The 18,336-nt window shown below is 41.1% G+C and overlaps 1 protein-coding gene across 3 annotated transcripts in view; it reads left to right on the forward strand.

Annotated features, from left to right (window-relative positions):
- Hibadh (3-hydroxyisobutyrate dehydrogenase) overlaps positions 1–16,825 on the forward strand; it is a 99,271-nt gene extending 82,446 nt beyond the window's left edge. For all 3 annotated transcript variants that reach the window (XM_034519333.2, XM_034519334.2, XM_076913330.1), the window contains exons 5-8: positions 4,688–4,821; positions 6,398–6,474; positions 13,869–14,025; positions 15,957–16,825. In XM_034519333.2, the coding sequence (XP_034375224.1) occupies positions 4,688–4,821; positions 6,398–6,474; positions 13,869–14,025; positions 15,957–16,115 (527 nt within the window). In that variant the 3' untranslated portion in view covers positions 16,116–16,825. The remainder of the gene's footprint in view (positions 1–4,687; positions 4,822–6,397; positions 6,475–13,868; positions 14,026–15,956) is intronic.
- Positions 16,826–18,336: the final 1,511 nt, after the last annotated feature.

Genomic DNA, 18,336 nt, shown 5'->3' on the forward strand with positions numbered 1-18,336 from the left:
TATTGCATCATGCATAGTAAATAGTATACTATATCATCTATCATTATTAGCCTTTCTTTTTTTAATAGGGAACTATTGTATAGAGTCAAGTGTACCCCAGTTTTGTATGTTAGCATCATACATGTTTGAATGTGGACTCGTGTGAATTTGAAAACTCCAAATGATCATAGGATCATGTTGTCTGACTGCCTCATAGATTGGAAGTGGATAGAGCAGGCAGCATTTAAGTGGCTTACTAGAGCTTGGTAAACCCTTAGCATCATGGAGCAACTCTGTGAGAACAAGTCTCACCCAGTACCACATCTCAGTGTTTCTTCCCTTTTGCCCCGTCTTAGTCCACTTAGTGATGCTTTCGAAGTGCTCAAGAGACTGGGAGCTAGGGATACAGAGTTGGTAGAGTGCTTGTCTAAGATGCTCAAGGCCCTGGAGTTGATGCCTAGCAACCACCAGAAGCACCACTCCAAGAACAAGGGAGAAGCTAGTTAATTTATAAGGGACAGAATTTTATTTCTTGTGGTTCTGAAGGCTGGGAAATCCAAAATAAAAGGCTGTCATTTGTCAAGGGCCATCATGACTTAGAGGAACAGGATGGGGGGGGGGGGGGAATTAGAATGAGTCCATGCATGATGGAGCCTCCATGTTCTAAGTACCTCTCATTGGGTCTCACTGTTTAACGTTGTTGTCTTGGGGATGACTTACTTTTTAGAGTACACATTTAAGGCATACCCTTTCCTTCTCTGTCTTTCTCTGGGTAAATTATCATCTACTGAACATCTCTTTTGTACCAGGCTCTGTGGGTATGTGCCTCATGTGTCAGCTATCTCTACTTTCCCAGAAGTAATGTTCCTATGGAGAATTGTATCAGAAATAAAGGTATTGAAATAAGTAGGGGCAGTAAGTGATATAAAGTCAAGGCAGGAAAGTTAACAAGTGATAAGTCTGCCTTCTCTGAAGGGGTGCATGTTGAGCCTGGTTCTTGATTATTGGAAAATTTGTCATGAGTAGTTTGGAGAAGAGTGTGCCAGACTGAAAAGAATAAGTGCAAGGCTTTGAGACAAGATAAGGTCTTGCTTGATCTGTTTCAAGGACAGCCAGAGGCCAGAGACAGACAGCTAGTAGGAGTGACAGAAAGATGGGTATGAATAAGACAGGAGAGGAAGCCATGGCTTTATTAAAAGAGGACCCCTTAGGGCTTTGTAGGACTTTGGATCTTACGCTGAACATGATGGGAAGCTTTGGAATAGCCGAGTAGAGAAGGACTATGGGCTAGATTTATATTCTAGGAAAGTTTCTCTGGCTGTTGTATTGAAAATAGATGTTGGAGACCAGGGCAGAAGGGAGATGAAGTGCACAGACCAGGGTTCTAGTAAAAAGTGGCCAGGTCACAGGTACATAACTTCTTAGAAGCAAGGATACATGTGATAAAGCCCTCACCCTACAGCTAACCACAGAGCTTGATGCTTATTAGGCACTCAGTAGCCCGTGTTGAATGATGAGCAAATACAGATTTTCCATCTCTTCCCATAAGATACACTCAACTGTCATTGATTTTCCAAGAGGTCTTCATGGTGAGTTTTTTCCCTTCTCCACTCTTACTTTTCTGAGACAGAGTCACATTTTGTTTCTTAAATTGGTCAGAATTCATGATTTGGCTACCTTAGCCTCCCAAGTGGCATGGCAGACATAAGCCAACACACCCAGCTTACAGTGTTGTGATCTTAACACTGAGCAAACGGGTACTTCTGTAGAACTTCTTAACCTGCTTCTCTTGTTGATGGGGTCAGCCCACAGCAGCTAACATTCAGCAAGCAAGGCTAAAACTAACCTAGAAGAGACTTTAGATAACCAGATAGGGAAAATGCCTACATCACACACTCAAATTAGAAAGACCTTCTATCGTATTTACAGCTACTCTGTAAAGAAGTATTAATGCCTTTCCCATTTTATACACTGCCTTGGAGTTACTTCTTTATAATCACACAGCCAGCAAGTATTACTCTCAAAACCAGTTATTACATCTCCAGAGCCTTTATTCTCTGAACCATGATTATTGATTTATTTTCCAAACAGTCGTCTACTGAATATATCATGTAGTATACAACATAATAGGAATACTGACATAAGCAAGACCCCATGCTGATCCTGTAGAGAAAATCAAAGATTTTAATAATATATGGTAAATGCTATAATAGAACTAAAACAATATCATTGGTTTTATGTATACTATTATTAAACTATAAACTAAAATACAGGTTTAGGGTCAGTGTTTCAGATTCAGGACTTTTTCAGATGTTGGAATAGTTGAACACATACATATATACATACATACACACACACACACACACATACACACACACACACACACACACATACCACATGCATATGGAAATACCTTGAGATTGAAACCCACATTTAAGATTCATTTCTGTCCCCCATTCCATGCATAGGCTAAAGGTTACTTTACATAGAATTTTTAGTGTGCCTGTATTTTGACTGCATCCTATTACCTAAGCATAGATGGTCAATTTTCTGCTGTGGTTTCATGTTGATTCTCAAAAAGTGTTGGATTTAAAAGAAACATCTGGTTTTAGACTGTTGAATTAAAAATGGTCAACCTCTAGGAAGTGGTTGTGCATGTCTTTAAGCCCAGCACTCAGGAGGCAGAAGCGGATGAATCTCTGAATTCAAGGCCATCCTGTTCTGTAGAGTTCCAGGACAGCCATGGCCACACAGAGAAACCCTATCTCAGAAAGCAAAATCAAGAGTCAACGTGCAAATATTTCCCTAACACTAGCTACCTGAGCCTGTATTAGTTCTGTGTTGACCTATTTTAGACAGTGGACTTGAATCAAGTGACCTGTCAAGGCCATACACTTAGTGTTTATTAGCGATGGATATGAAGACCTGTTAGTGTCTTCAGAAGTCTGGAGAGGCCTTTTGAAGTTTTGGAGTCCCAACTTTCCAGATGTCCTGTCCATCTGCGTATAGGGGTCACGTTTCCTTTAGGCTAGCTTAGGTGTCAGTTCTGCCCCACACTGGAAGTAGGCTTGATGGTGTCAAAGGAGTGTGTGGGATGATAGGATTTGGTCCTAAGAATTGTCAAAGCTTTCAGAGTTACTCAGTTGATTAACACACCACATTGGGGCATAGGTTGTGATAAGGTCAGAAATAAAAACACTGTCACAGAGAGAGAAAGAGTGGAACTGCCAAGGACTTCGAATCAAGGATAAATTATTCTTCCTTGTGAGCTTTTCTTGTTTAAGTAACTTATTTCTTCTTTTTGAAATATGTGTTTGAACAAGTGAGAAAGTGCACCTGTCAAAAGATTAACCAGCTGAGAACCATTGTCAGCATTAATTTTCTTTCAATAAATGACTCTCTGAAGCTATTTAGCCGTCTGTAATCTAGATACAGAGCTACTGAACCTGTGATGGATAGCGCTCGATTTGTTTGTAAGCTTTGACTTAAATTGTCTACTTAATTTCTGCAGGTCAGATCAACAGGATTAGGAGACAGGGTGGTTATGTGGTTTGAATAAGAATGGGTAATAAATTGAGCAGAATCATTCTAAAACATTAATGGCTCACCATCTTGGTGAAGTAAGTTAGAAACTAGCAAAATGACAGTCACTCAAATGTCATTATCAAAATGTTAAAAATAATTAGGTTTTTGTACATAATCCTTTCCAAAGTATGCCTATTGCTGTTGTGAAATGAGGTAATTCAACTTCCTGTGAGCACTGTAGGCTTCCTCATGTAAGGAATGCGAGAATGTTTGGCTTACATCACACTGACTTTTGCTTTTAGTGATGGTTAGAAGTAATATGAACCAGAAAAGAGAAAGTACTTGATTTGGCAATAGCAAAATATTGACAATTTAATTTTAATGTTTAAAAACTGTATTTCATGAAGTAAGTTAAATTGAAAAGCTGGTCCTCACTCGTCCCTGTCTGTTGTAATGGCCGGGTCTAATCGTGGCACAGCTATGGTTTCCTGTTTCTAGTTGTAAGTCAGCCGTAAAGTAATTACAAAAACAGAAATTGCGCTAATGTAGCTTATCCATATACTTAACTTTTTTTGAACAATAAAATCTAACTTAAAAATTATGAACAAAGACATCTCAATATTAAACACATTAACTTTTAAATTTTATTTCATAGTTAGTTAAAAAGTTGTGGCCCATCTCCCTCTATGAAGAAAAACAAGCCTAAATTAAGAAGTTGTTTCACTGATGAGAAGTCACATGGTACTGGAAAATGTATGTGAGAGTAATCTAGATAAGCAACCATATCTCCCTTGGAAAAGAGCCTTGCTACCCGGATGCCTACTGTGGCCCAGGAGTCAGGTCTCTAGATCTCATCAGGAGGTGAACTGTGGAGAAGGAGCTTGGGAGCCACATGCCTCATATGCTGTCTTTAGAGCAGGCTCCTCTGCATACTGTGCTGCTAGTTGGGGCCCCAGGAAACTAAGTATGTATAGATGGCTATGGATGGCTGTGGGGTTTATGATCAACCCCCATGATACTTGGTTATTGGAACATTCCTCCAGAGATTTATAGAATCATACACATGCCTGGCAGAAGTACATTTTTGAGGCAAAGGATTTAAATGTGGCTTTTAGGTCTGTCTTTCCTTTTGATATTTTACTTGAGCAGTTTTGCTTCCATCTCTTTTTCCCACATGCCTCAGGTGTAGGAGCTGCTCGGTCTGGAAACCTTACATTCATGGTGGGAGGAGTTGAAGATGAATTTGCTGCTGCCCAAGAGTTGCTGGGGTGCATGGGCTCCAATGTGGTCTACTGTGGGGCTGTTGGCACCGGGCAGGTAATGTTGCCATACAGATAACACGACTCGATGTAACATGTCCTTTCTGTCTTCTGACCACATGCTTGCTCCTCATTCCTTGGTTCATGCTGAGGATTCTGTGCTTGGATTCTACCTTACACTGGGATAAGTTGTTTTCTCATCATTGTTCTTAGGTCTGGGCAAATGTCATTACAGTGAAAAGAAGTAACCTGTGCACTTTAATCTTTTTGAATAACAAATCATTTCCTTTAAAACTTTGAGATGGCTTTCCATACTGACCTCTTAACAGAACTAAGTGCCTAATGCATGCACATCCATTCTTCCTGATAATGCTTTTTCCCAGTCACTAGGCTTGAGACTTTCATATTAGGTATCTTTATTGGGCCGAATTTACCATTCTCAAAGCTGTATGAGTTTTACTTCAGCAATCCCACTGTTGATCATCTTGATCATTGCACAGGTTACCTGGGTCTAATCTTCTGTTATCTTACACCTAGTTTGCTGATCAGAAGGCCAGTAGATCCCTATTTTCTACTGTGTCCAATTTTAACTTTTCTCCCCCACTTGACAGTCTTCACTATCAAATTTGCCGACATTCTCTAGAACACAGATGAGTAATGCTCTTATACCCCAGGCTTGTTCCATGCTTCTCTGTATTTAATCCCCTTAGACAGTTACCATTTATCCTGACGTCCATCTTTGTGTCCTAACCTTCAGAGAGATGATTTCTGGTTCCCCTCCTCAGTGCCTCCCTGGTTTTAGTGATGAGATGACTAGTACTGAACTCTGAGATTGACTCAGTTCTTCCTGCCCTATTCCTAACACAGGCTTGTACTCACTCCGATCTTTCTGAACCCTGCTGTCTGCTCTACCACGTACTTTACTGGTTTTTGCTCATTCGCTCATCTATCCCCTTTCACATAGCATATCATTCCCACTTCCAAATTAGAATGTAAATCTATTCCTTAGAGAGCAATGTTATATGTATCATTCATCCTTAGAGTATTGAAGCTACAGTCATAATGTCATTTATTACCAGTGGAAGAGTCTCTAGGTTCTGCTGAGGACAGTGTGTTAGGCTCAGAGGGAAATATACTGAACCACATTCCCTTACCTCCTGGAGGGAATCCACAACTGAATGTTGGTTGGCACGTTGGTTGGCTGGTTGGCTGGTTGGTTGGCTGGTTGGTTGGCTGGTTGGTTGGCTGGTTGGTTGGCTGGGTGACACGTTGGTTGGCTGGTTGGTTGGCTGGCTGGTTGGTTGGTTGGTTGGTTGGCTGGCTGGTTGGTTGGTTGGCTGGTTGGTTGGCTGGTTGGTTGGCTGGTTGGTTGGCTGGTTGGTTGGCTGGTTGGTTGGCTGGTTGGTTGGTTGGTTGGCTGGCTGGTTGGCTGGTTGGTTGGTTGGCTGGCTAGTTGGTTGGTTGGTTGGCTGGCTGGTTGGCTGGTTGGTTGGCTGGTTGGTTGGCTGGTTGGTTGGCTGGTTGGTTGGCTGGTTGGTTGGTTTAAGAGAGACCCCTGTAGAATCAGGTAAAGAAAACTTTTAGAAGTTGTTAACTTGAAAATAAAGATCCTTACTAATACTGTCTGTTTCCAGTCTGCAAAGATCTGCAACAACATGCTGTTGGCTATAAGTATGATTGGAACCGCTGAAGCTATGAACCTCGGAATCAGGTTTGTTGAAGAGAACATTTTCATATACTAACCATTTTCATTGTCTTCTCCATTTGATTTTTTATGTTAAAATGATGATGTTCATGAGAGTAAGTGAGTTGGTTCAGGAGCATGTTGAAAGTGCTTCATTATTGAATTTTGATAGACTTTGCTTGTTGGACAAGCAATAGAGACCCTAGGGAGCATCAACACTCTTTGCCACTGCCATAAAATGTATTGGACTGTGCACTGAAATTTCATTATGCTTTTTATGTGGAAGCCCCATATCTTCTATTATACTGAAATGGAAAAACTGTAAAATTCAAACATATTTTGGCAATGTTAGGACAGATTTGAGTGAAACATGCTTCAAATGTGTTATAAAATCAAGTGCTATGTTATCATGTAACTAGTGCCTGTTTTAAACATATTTCTCAGAATCTGTACTAGCAAGGTTCTTGGTTGTCTATTGTCAGAACAACCAGGCTTCCATTCCTGAAGGTATGATTCATGTATATAACTTTTGTTTTAACTTGCTTGGCTATTCTAGATTAGGGTATATCTTTTAAAAATACAGTGTTCACCCATTGTTTACTCAAAGTGAGTCCAAAATTCTGTTTTTCTTTTCAGTATCATTCTCTAGAATGCTTAAGGTTAATGCCTTAATTTTAGCCTTTAATCCTTTGGATTGGTAGTGTACATATGATTAATCACCTAATTAATATTTTTAATGTTCTGCATTTCATGAATATAATAAATACACATTTTTTATTTTAGAGAACTGCTCAGTGTGTGCAAGTTGCTTTATTCATAGCTTTTTTTTTTTTTTTTTCATATCCCAGCCTGCTTATCAGATACAGCACAAAGTAGAAGAGTGGCTTGGACCACAGCTTTTGATAAAAGCAATAAAAAGAGCCAAGGCACTTGAGATATTTTTAAAAACATGGTAATGGATTCACATTTCCTCTTAATTACCATATCAAGATGCTGTTGTTTTATTGAATTGCCCGTCTCAGATGTTAAACTATCTTGACCTATTAAGTTGTCATGTTGTAATTGAGATAAAAGAGGAATTTGCTTTGCATCAGTGCTAATTGGTTTATCAATATCCCATACCATTTACATTTTAGAACCAAATGTCTATAGGATGGTGAGGCATGTCTGTACAAAGCCTTAATAAAAGTGTTGTGCATGGGAGCCCTTCAGAGCTCATATTTGTGCTGCGGTCAGTTTCAGACTATGGGTAGTTGTCATAATGAAAACCCTATTTATTTTTCCTATTGTTCTTTCTCTAGGCCAGTTTCATGAAAGAAAAAAACAAAACTTTCTAGCACTCGAGTTGCATATACAGTTAATTGTTGCTTACAACAGAATTGATATCCATTTAAATTTATCTATATGATTTTATTCTTATTTCTCTGGAATAAGGGACTAGACCATGAAAGTAAGAGCCTGTGTAAATGTAGTTTCACAGCTAGATTTATGGCACGCCCGTCCTCACTAGTTTATTCTTTAATGCTCACCCAGCCCAGCACTGGCACAGTGCTATGTAGGTACAATCGAGAGTGTCTTCTTGAATAATTTTCCTGTCAAAACTCTGATACAATAATTATCTGCTCTTCTAAAACAAAGCTTTAGGTTAGCTGTGGGTGGTGCACATCTTTAATCCCAGACCTTGGGAGGCAGAGGTAGGCAGATTTCTCTATGTGTTTGAAGCCAACCTGGTCTATACAGTGAGTTTCAGACAAATAGATAAAATGAGGCTTTGAGGCTAGGAAGATGGCTTAACAGGAAAGAGAAGAAGCATGTGCTACCAGGCCTGAAAACCTAAGTCTGATCCCTGGGATCCACACAGATGGTGGCAAGCACTGATTCCCACACGGTGCCCTCTGATCACACACTTGCCGTGGCGCAGGTACGCGCATGTGCGCATGAGTGCTTGTAGATATTTACCAAATGCCAGCTAATGAAGAACAATCGGCATACCAACTGAACAAGTGTATGTATAGTGAGCTGAACGTCACCCGCTACTGCATTGGTTCTCAGAATGTTAAAAGTGGCATAGAATCCACAGAAGGACATTAGTAGCAGAAAATAGTTTATCTTATTTTGGTCATGACCCAGTATGGAAAAAACAATATTTGAAAATAGAAAGTTTTTCTGTGTTTTCATAGTATAATAGAACCTAGCATTTTTAGACTCTGAAAAATATGAAAATTTTAAATTTTTAGTTTTTCTAAAACTCTCTCTCTCTCTCTCTCTCTCTCTCTCTCTATATATATATATATATATATATATATATATATTATACAGATGCACACACACACACACACACACACACACACACACACACACACAGAGTATATGGAGAGAAGAGAGAATTACAAGTATAAATAAAACTTGCATTATAAAATTTGAAAGCCAGGCAGAAACTTGCTCGTTTTGTTTCCCTTGGCTGTTAAGATGATACACACCTTCTAATGTCTCCCATGAAGTGAAGCTGTTCTCATCATTTGCAGTTTCCCACGTTGCCTCACAGGAGTCTCGCTGCTCTGAAACCTGAGTATGTCTGCTGCTGTCCTTCCGTCATGGTTTACAGGCATGGTTTAAAATGACAGGATTGTTCTCTAATAGAATGGAGAGAGTGGCCACGATTTATCGAGCTTTGCAAGGTGAAAGAGAAAATTGGCATCAGCAAGCATAAATTCCCAAGTAGTAAATTCCCACCAAGCAGCACAGCATAAAGTGGCTCAGAGGCATTTATGTTCTGCTCGCCCACAAGTGGAATTTTCTAGAGGATTAATGTCAACATTTACAAATTGAGTCGCCTGTTCCAGTGAAGTGATCATTTCTGATTAATTTCATTCTCATAAGCAGTTTTTTGTTTCTAGAATATGGTTTCTCTTTAATAGGAGAATAAAATCATAGTTTAAAAATTGTATTGACCCTTGCTCTTTTACAGTGAGCCTTTATGGACGTTAGTGAAATTGTAAAAAAAAAAAAAAAAAAAAAAAAATATTGGTACATAATATACATTGAGATTTCTTTTCATTAGATCTTTTTCCTTCCTAATTGGACTCCTAGTTAGGGCTCTGAGGTTTGAAAGCACCCTGCCTGCATGAGCGAGGATGTGTGTCCGTGTCCCATACAAACAACATTGTCAATATGTGTTTTGTTTCATTTTTAATTTTGTTCCACTGGGAGTTGATTCTTAAGAAACACTGGTAATATAACAAGTGATTCGTGCGGTCAGTGGAGCCCAGGCCCTTCCTGAGCCGCCATGTTGTCTTACACCAAAAGTAACTGCAAACACTGCTGCTTCTGTCCAACAGTTGAAAGCTCTTGACAAAGAGTGTTCCCTGCAAGTTCACCTTTGCTTTCTTGGTTAATGCACCTAGAAGTTAAAGTTCGTTTATTTGTTTGCTTGCTTGTTTGTTTTTTCAGAACAGGGTTTCTCAAAGACCAAGCTGACCTCGAACTCAGAGATCGCCCTGCCTCTGCCTCCCCAGCACTAGGATCAAGGGTGTGCACTACCACTGCCTGGCAAAAACTCTAATTTTTATACCTTAGACAACAGAAAAATTGCAGGATGTTGATAATCAAAATGTTGATAGGCTTTCTTAATTGATAAAATGCCACACATTTGCTGACTGCCATGTCACCACCCACAGTCACACAGTGAGTCTCAGGCTGGTAAGAGTCTGTCTAACTTGCATCCAGCTGTACTCGGATATCTACCCCTGTCATTTATAAAGTGATAATAGTATCAACCTCCACTAGGTTATTGTGATGGTTAAGTTAACTCTTGTTGCTTTTTAAAAGTAGTTCCTAGCATAGTTCATAATGATACCTGAGGTGGTGGTGAGATGGTCAGGATTTGGATTGACTTTTATTTGGACAGCTTTACCTAATAACCTGTATCACTAGCTGACCGTGTGTGTGTGTGTGTGTGTGTGTGTGTGTGTGTGTGTGTGTGTGTGTGTGTGTTAGTGCCTGTTTTATGCATGGCCAACTCTTAAGAACATAGATGAAAGAAGAGGAGGGCGGAAGGTGATGGGTAAGAGGGTAGGGCATGGCACCTCTACTGTGCTAGTGTGGTCCCTGGGTGTGGATCTCCCCTTACCTGCCCTGACAGGCAGGGCAGTGCTCGGCTTCTTTGTTGTCTCATTGGTTCCTGCCTGGAACTGACACATGGCTGGTCTCAGCAAGCATGAGTAAATCAGGGAGTGACCGATTAAAACGGACATAGTTTTAGATGTTTTCTTTCCAGGTCTGTTATACCAACACCTAGTTGTTCTTACCAAACACCAGTACAGACACGTAAAAGGCAAAGAGTGAACAAACTTCTAGCCCCTAAAATTTTGGTTATGGTGAAAACAAAGGGTTTTTATATTTTTCATTTTTTAACAGTTTATGATGCATCATTTTTCACTTCTCCCAAAAGTTCATTTAATGCTCTTGTGTTTTAGAGGTGAGTGGGTTTGATATAGTGACGTTTATTTGAGTTGCATTATATATGCAGTCAGAGCAATGAATTCATTCTGTTTATATCAGAGAACATCCCAGCAATTGTAAAGCCCCAAGCACGCATGCACACACTCTCGAACCACGTCCAGTGGCAAGTTATTATGGGGACTGACAGACTGTCATCCTTTTGATGGCTTGAGCTGTATATCTCCTGAGCAGCAATGGGGCTCTTATGCAGAAGTATCATATGTTCCCAGCCAATTTACAGGGAAGCAGCAATAACATTTTATCATGGTTGAGAGCCCAGTAGCTGCTTCCTATTAAACTTGCCCTTTCAGATACCTGTCTTGGATTAATTTGTTGATTTCAAATGGAAACTCAGTCTTCTCCAGTGAAGCATGACGTTCTAGGGTAGACTCTCTGAATGACAATTACTGTGTATTCTAGCTGGTTTCAGACCATTACAAGCTTTGGGCACAGAGGAAGGCAGAGGACTTCAGTAACTGATTTTAATATCCTGTCTAATTCTAACTGTCAGTTCTGTATGTGCCAGCCTCAGAAGCCTCAGAAGGAGGAAATGCAAAACACTCCTCACTTGCTCTTTTTAATGATACACTTTGCTGCAGAGGGGGGCAGGGAACGAGCAGCAGGCTCCTGAAGGGGATCTGCACTGCAGGCAGCATTTTGGTTTGGAAAGTGAGCTGAGAAACAGCCACCACCTGACTTTATCTGTGTTCATGTGCCCTTCAGATGCCTCTAGTCAGTGACATGTTCAGTGAAGCAGGCTTCTGTACGTCAGTGCCAGGGTCTTTCCTGGGTTGTTTTCCTCAGGGAGAGCAGAAGGTGTTAGAAAGTTAGGGAAATAGGCTTAACTCACCATTTGGCAAATGCTACAGTGTGCCGCTCCATTGCAGTAAAGACTGTTGTGAAGTACTAGCCATCAGAACCTGCCTGGAGGGCTCTTAAGAGAGGAATGAGGCTGCTGCTTTAAGTGTGAGGACATCTTTGAGTCTAAGATGGTAGGAGGCTCCTAAAATGTTTGATGCCTTTGAAAATGTGCTCTTTATGGATGCATGTTTAAGGACAATATCTTTATCTTTTCCCAAGTCATGTGTCTCACTGTCATACTGATAGCTTGCTTTTATTTACACTGAAAAACAAAGTGTTTGTTGCAACTATACACACAGCAAACTTGGATCTTTTTCCTCTCCTTTGGCTTTTTAAAAGTATCTGACTAATATAGATGAGATTGGCCTAGAACTGTGTAGCCCAAGCTAGCCTAGAACTCCTAATCTTTCTGCTTCTGCCTCTTACTTGCTAAGATTAGGCATACACTACGTGCCCTGCCAAACTCAGATGTCTGTTACTGCACAGAATGTGTGAGAGCCAGTTTAGATGGAATCTATGTTTGATAGACCCTTCCTCATAACCTGAGCCACCGTACAAACTCATCTGTATAGCACGTAGTGTGCCATTTATTACTACCACCTCAGAAGCCTGGCTGCATCCTATTGCATTACACTGGTTCCACACACATCTTGGCTGTCACCTTTCTTCCCTCCTTTACCATTGGAAAAACTCTTTAGTGTTTGAGTGTTCAGATTTTGTAGTGCGTAGGCTATACAGTAATAAACGCTGAGGTGTGGTTTGTTTAACATTTATTTAAGTGTCTTTTCATCTTTTTTCTAGAAGAGATTGATCTTGAGACAAAGTAGGAAGCTTTTATGACAGTTGTTTTATAATAGTTCTTTGCATAAAAGAAACCAATAAATTGCTGAGTATAAGATTTTATTTGAAATGTGATTCAGTGATACTTAATAAAACTGGGCATCCCGAACTGTGTTAAGATCCTCAGGCCCAAGCTGGTGAGCTCCGCTGCTGTTCCTAGGCTTGCCTTGAGCAGCCGTTCACGCCGTCAGCCCCAGGAGAGAACAAATGATGTTTCCGCTCGGACAAGCTTTGTTTTATCAGGATCAGTAACCTTATCAGCAGGTGACCCAGAACTACAGCGCATGTCTCTGAATAGATAGCATATGTCACCACTCTGGGCAGACTTGCTTCATAAGCAAGATTATCTAATGAAGGCTTAATAAATAAGGAAGAGTGCACAGGAAATACTGTCCTTTGTAATGATAACTGCTCCTAAGCAGATTTTACAGCTCATCATTCATCTCTTGCATTTACTCTCATAAAAACTAAAGGAAAAAAACATACATTTAAGTGCCTCCACCAGACTCTCGTGACTTTTCAGAGTTGTAGTATTTCTTTCTGAAATAGATAATTTATATGTGAGAGTAGAATTTAGATTATCAGGTTGATTTAAAGTTCATAAGTGACAAAGCAGTAATATCTGAGAGACAGCGGAACCCTTGACTGTGAGAAGCCATGTGCACTGCACTGTGATGAGGCTGTGTGTTTTCTCCTCTAAGTAGACAGTGCAGGTTTCTCAGGGGCGCCCCTGTTGATCAGTAGCTATCAGTACAACATAATTGAAAATTGGATTCTTCACTTGGCTTTGATTTTATGGATTTGTTTGTTTGTTTGTTTGTGGGTTGTTGTTTTGGTGTGTTGATTTTTCTGGAGGGTGTGGCGAAGTTGAGACAGCTTATCTTTTTGTAATCCTGGCTGTCCTGGCACTTACTGTGTAGACCACACTGGCCTTCAACTCAGAGATCTGCCCGCCTCCAGAGAGCTGAGATCAAAGGCGGTACCTGTGCTGCAGGCCTTTTAGATTTAAGGTAGGCTCCTACTCTGTAGCCCAGGTTGGTCTAACAGCCCTCTGTCCCAGGTTGGTCGTCGTAGATTGTACTGACTCTTCTGCTTCCCAGTTCTGTGTGGATTTTAGATTTATAGTGAAGGAACAAAGAGGTGGAATCCCCTCACATGTTAATGAGTCGCACTTGACCTGTACATTCTGACATTTAATATTTTTCTTTGACCTTTGACAGGTCAGGTCTTGACCCAAAACTGTTGGCTAAAATCCTGAATATGAGTTCAGGACGATGCTGGTCCAGCGACACTTACAACCCTGTCCCTGGGGTTATGGCTGGAGTCCCCTCATCTAATAACTACCAAGGTGGATTTGGAACAACACTCATGGCTAAGGTATGGTAAATGCAGAGATTACCTGGGAGGGAGAGAAGAAATGTGTAATAGTCTAATCTTACACACACACACACACACACACACACACACACACACACACACACTTTCAACAGAGCTTGCTCCTATCCTAGAAGATAAAATTTTTACAACAGTGCATCAGTTTTCCACTAAAAATTAGTGTAAATTTGTCTTTGATTAAAAAAAATCTTTCCCTTGATCATTTTATTTTTGGGTAAGGATATGCTGAGATTTTCCTCTGAGGTTTGGGTTTATTTATAGAATAAGGTAATAAAATGTTTTTCTTCATCATAAACTTATATTAACTTACCAACTCCTTAGAATGGGAGCAGTGGGATTTTCAAGTTGTTAATGCTCTTGTGTTAAGTATACCTGGGTTTAAATATATCTGCCTGCTTAAGTGTGCAAAGGGCTTTATGTGTAAATTAGTCATTTAAAAGGCAGATCACTGCCCTCATTTCGTTTGCCATCTCCACTATAGAACATACTTAGGCCAGCAGGTCTTTAGGTCTCCTAGAGCTTACTACCCTCCGCTCCATTACAAATGGAGTAACACAGTCACCCAGATGCTGAGTTCCCGGTGACATTTGTCCCCCCTACTTCCCAAGTTTGTCTTGAATTCATTCAGATGCCTCCTTTTCCTCCTCCAATCCCATGGCAGCCAGCGCCTCATTTCCATACACCACAAGACTTTCCCAGCTTCCCAGCTTCTGATGGCTCCAGGTGACTTCCACGTGATAATGAGAGTAGGCTACAGTGTGTTTGTCACTTCTCCCAGTACCCCGTCCCTAATAGCTCACAGTTACTTGTAGGTTAATGTCCATCTCTGCAGCTTGTCTAACAAGGCTCTGATAATTTGGCCTTTGCTTCCCTTCCCTTTTCTGCTCCTCTCTGCTGCAGCCATGCTGAATTCACTGTCCTTCCTCCCTCACACCCTACCGTACTCACAGTTCCCTCCATCAGGATTGTTCTTCCTTGCTGCTATCCCCCAACCCCAGTGCTTTTGCCTAATACATCATCTTTTCGCTGTGTGCTCAGCCATCTTTTTGACCAGAAGGCTTTACCCAGCACCATGGACTATGCCTCCGGGACTCCCATACTGGTACTGTTGTTGCTCCCAAATTATACTAGTCCCTCTGGAGTGTCTTTCTTCAGTAGACCGAGCCTCTGCAGGCTGCAGCTCTCATATTTATCACGATGTGTATTATGTAGAGTACTATTTGGGACTGTCTCTGTGTTTCTATACCAGTCATACAGAGTTCCACAGATCTGAAAAACATTTCTCCTTTTGTTTGGTTGATTGGTTTTTGTGAGGTTTTGTTTGTTTTTTAATTTTTTGTTTTTGTTTTTGAAGCAAGGTTTCTCTGTGTAGGCCTGGTTGTCCTGGAACTCTTGCTATAGACCAGGCTGGCCTTGAACTCAGAGATCCTTCTGCCTCTGTGTCTCAAATGCTGGGATTAAAGGCATGTGCCACCATACCTGGCTTGAAAAACATCTTTATATAATTTTGTCTGCACAGTAATTCTATCTAAAAACAAAATAAAATAAATATGTCTCCTGGAGAAACAGGAGTGCGGACATTGAGAAATCAAGAATTCTGTTTATAGCACTGTTCCAGCTATGTGAAGGTAAAAGTGCTTACTATAGGGGCTGGGCATGTGGCTCAGTGTGAGCATGCTTGGACAGGCATGCAGTGAGCGTGTGGCTCAGTGGAGTGTGCTTGCCTGCCATTGTATGGAGTACTTGGTTTGATCCTCAGCATCAAAGGACAGAAAACATGCACACACACATGTATGTAAAAATCTTTTTTTTTTCCAGATAATATTTTTCCTCCCCTACCCACTTCTCCCTTTAGCCTAGACCAGTTGAGTCTTCCACAAATCTCAATGTGCTTCCTTCTGCCTTTGATTTAGGATCTGGGATTGGCTCAAGACACTGCTACCAGCACCAAGACCCCAATTCTCCTAGGAAGCCTAGCCCATCAGATATACAGGATGATGTGTTCAAAGGGCTACTCAAAGAAAGACTTCTCATCAGTGTTCCAGTATCTACGGGAGGAGGAGACCTTCTGACTGTGCCCTGTGAACATGGACACTGTTAGGAACCAGACTCTGTCATGAGCTTCCTTCTAGCTCATTCTAGAAGTAACGGCTTTAATCAAAGGTCGTCCGTCTGCTTTTGATTGTCTACATTACAGCAATCCCTGGGAATTTGTAGCCACTTTAAATGCTGCTGCTTTCATCTGTTTAGCAAACACACCCAGTGGTTTCCACTAACCAGCCCAGTTGACCTTTTTAAAACCTTTGAGCACCTTCAACAAAATTGATCACTCTGATCAGGATATTTTATTTACTCCACTTTGCAAATAAAACCAAATGTTTTGTCAACAAGATGGAACCCATGGTAAAAAGGAAAGAAATTGGTTACAAAGACAAATTAGAGAGAAATTTGTTCTGTTAACTACATGCTATTATTCCTTCATGCTGGGTTACTGACTAACTGTCCAGGGGTTGGGGGGTAAGACAGCTTGTTGACACTTGTCTTCCTGTTTGGATTGTTACAGTATCTTAGTGTACCCGCCTGTTACAGCTTCCACACTCAGCCAGCTTGCTTCTGTATTTTTGCTTCCTGTATATTCTTGCTACATGTTTTTGACTCCAGAAAAATGATACCTTTAAGACTGTTTCAGAGCCAATGATGATATTTCCTTTAGATAATTATTACATTATTCTAACTATAGTCATATTATTTTGGATTTAAATAAATTTCTATCCTGATAACATTTTTTTGGAGCTTTCTGTTTTGTCTCTTAAGTTTTTTTTTTTACAAGCTAATGGGGGGGAAGGTGAAAAGAACAAAGGCGGGGAGGTCAAAGAGTGCAGAGCTTAGAGCTGGCCACCATCAGGCAGGCAGCTTGCTCTTCTGAAGACTCGATGGCTGCGCGCCTGAATGTTAGGTGGTAGGTGCTATAGGATTCACCAGCAAATGTAACTTGCCTCAGTGGTGAGCACATTCCTCATTCACAACCCTCCAGTGGGTTGCTGCAGAAGAGACGGGATGGTCCTGGCAGGGAATCGGAATTGAAAGTTTACTCAGTGTCAAGATGGGAAAGACAAGACAAATTTCTAAGATTGCAGATATGGTTGGAATGGGAGAAAGAAGTGATCGGAGAGAAGACATTGCTAAGTGACTCAAGCAGTTGGGAGGACAGTCTGCCAGTGGCTTTCATGGAGTGGAATTTTAGTAACATGGTTTTTAACATGCACGATAAAATGTTAATCCAGAGTGGATTTCATCTAGTGTGAGCTTGGGCAACTCGGAAGCTGTCATACCTGGTGTAACCAAACACAGATGCTTAACTGAAAGTAAAAGAATTAAGGACAGCGACAAGAGTGAGCATGTGGTGACCATAGAACCTCAAACCCTGCAGCTGGAGTGTTGGGCGGAACCAGCGCTTTACAAAACACTTCTCAGAAATGCCTCTGAGGTTCTGCTCAGAATCAGCACCTCAGCCCTGTTCTGGTTTCAGTGCTCCGGAATGGAAATCCATGAGCACATTAACAGCCTCACAGTGCTGCTCCTGGCAGCACATCCACAGTAGCAGAGCTGTGGAAACCCCTCGATTGGTGAGCAAGGCCTGGGAGTTTCATGAAACTTGTTTTGAGGTAACAGTTTTAAAAGTTACAGCCGGGCAGTGGTGGTGCACACCTTTAATCCCAGCACTTGGGAGGCAGAGGCCGGCGGATTTCTGAGTTTGAGGCCAGCCTTGTCTACAGAGTGAGTTCCAGGACAGCCAGGGCTACATAAAGAAACCCTGTCTCAAAAAACCAAAAAAAAAAAAAAAAAAAAAAAAAAAAAAAAAAAAAAAAAACAAAAACAAAACAAAAACAAACAAAAAACCAAGGTACTGACAGTGGAGTGGTACACCGGCTGGAAGTTAATCCTGTGGATTGGGCCTGTGGATTGGGATTAGAGGTCAGAGTACACACACTAGTCTGAGCTCATGAGAGATTGTGTGCTCCATTGAAAAGGAGAGTGTGGAAACATGCCACAGCACAAGCCTTGACAGTGGGCAAGGTGCAAAGTGCAAAGAAAGGGCCATAGTTCGTGTGATTCCATGAACACGAAACATCAGAAAAGCAAGTCCGTAGAGACCTGCAGTGGATCCAGGAGGGAACTGGGGAGTTACACTAAGACAGTAGTGTGTGTATGAGTGTGTGTGTTTGATAATTGGTTCTCAAGTGGAACAAGCCTCATCAGGTAATATCTGGAGATGCTTTTGGTTGTCACACT

This window comes from Arvicanthis niloticus, chromosome 15 (assembly GCF_011762505.2).
Source record: "Arvicanthis niloticus isolate mArvNil1 chromosome 15, mArvNil1.pat.X, whole genome shotgun sequence".
NCBI classification, from domain to species: domain Eukaryota; kingdom Metazoa; phylum Chordata; class Mammalia; order Rodentia; family Muridae; genus Arvicanthis; species Arvicanthis niloticus.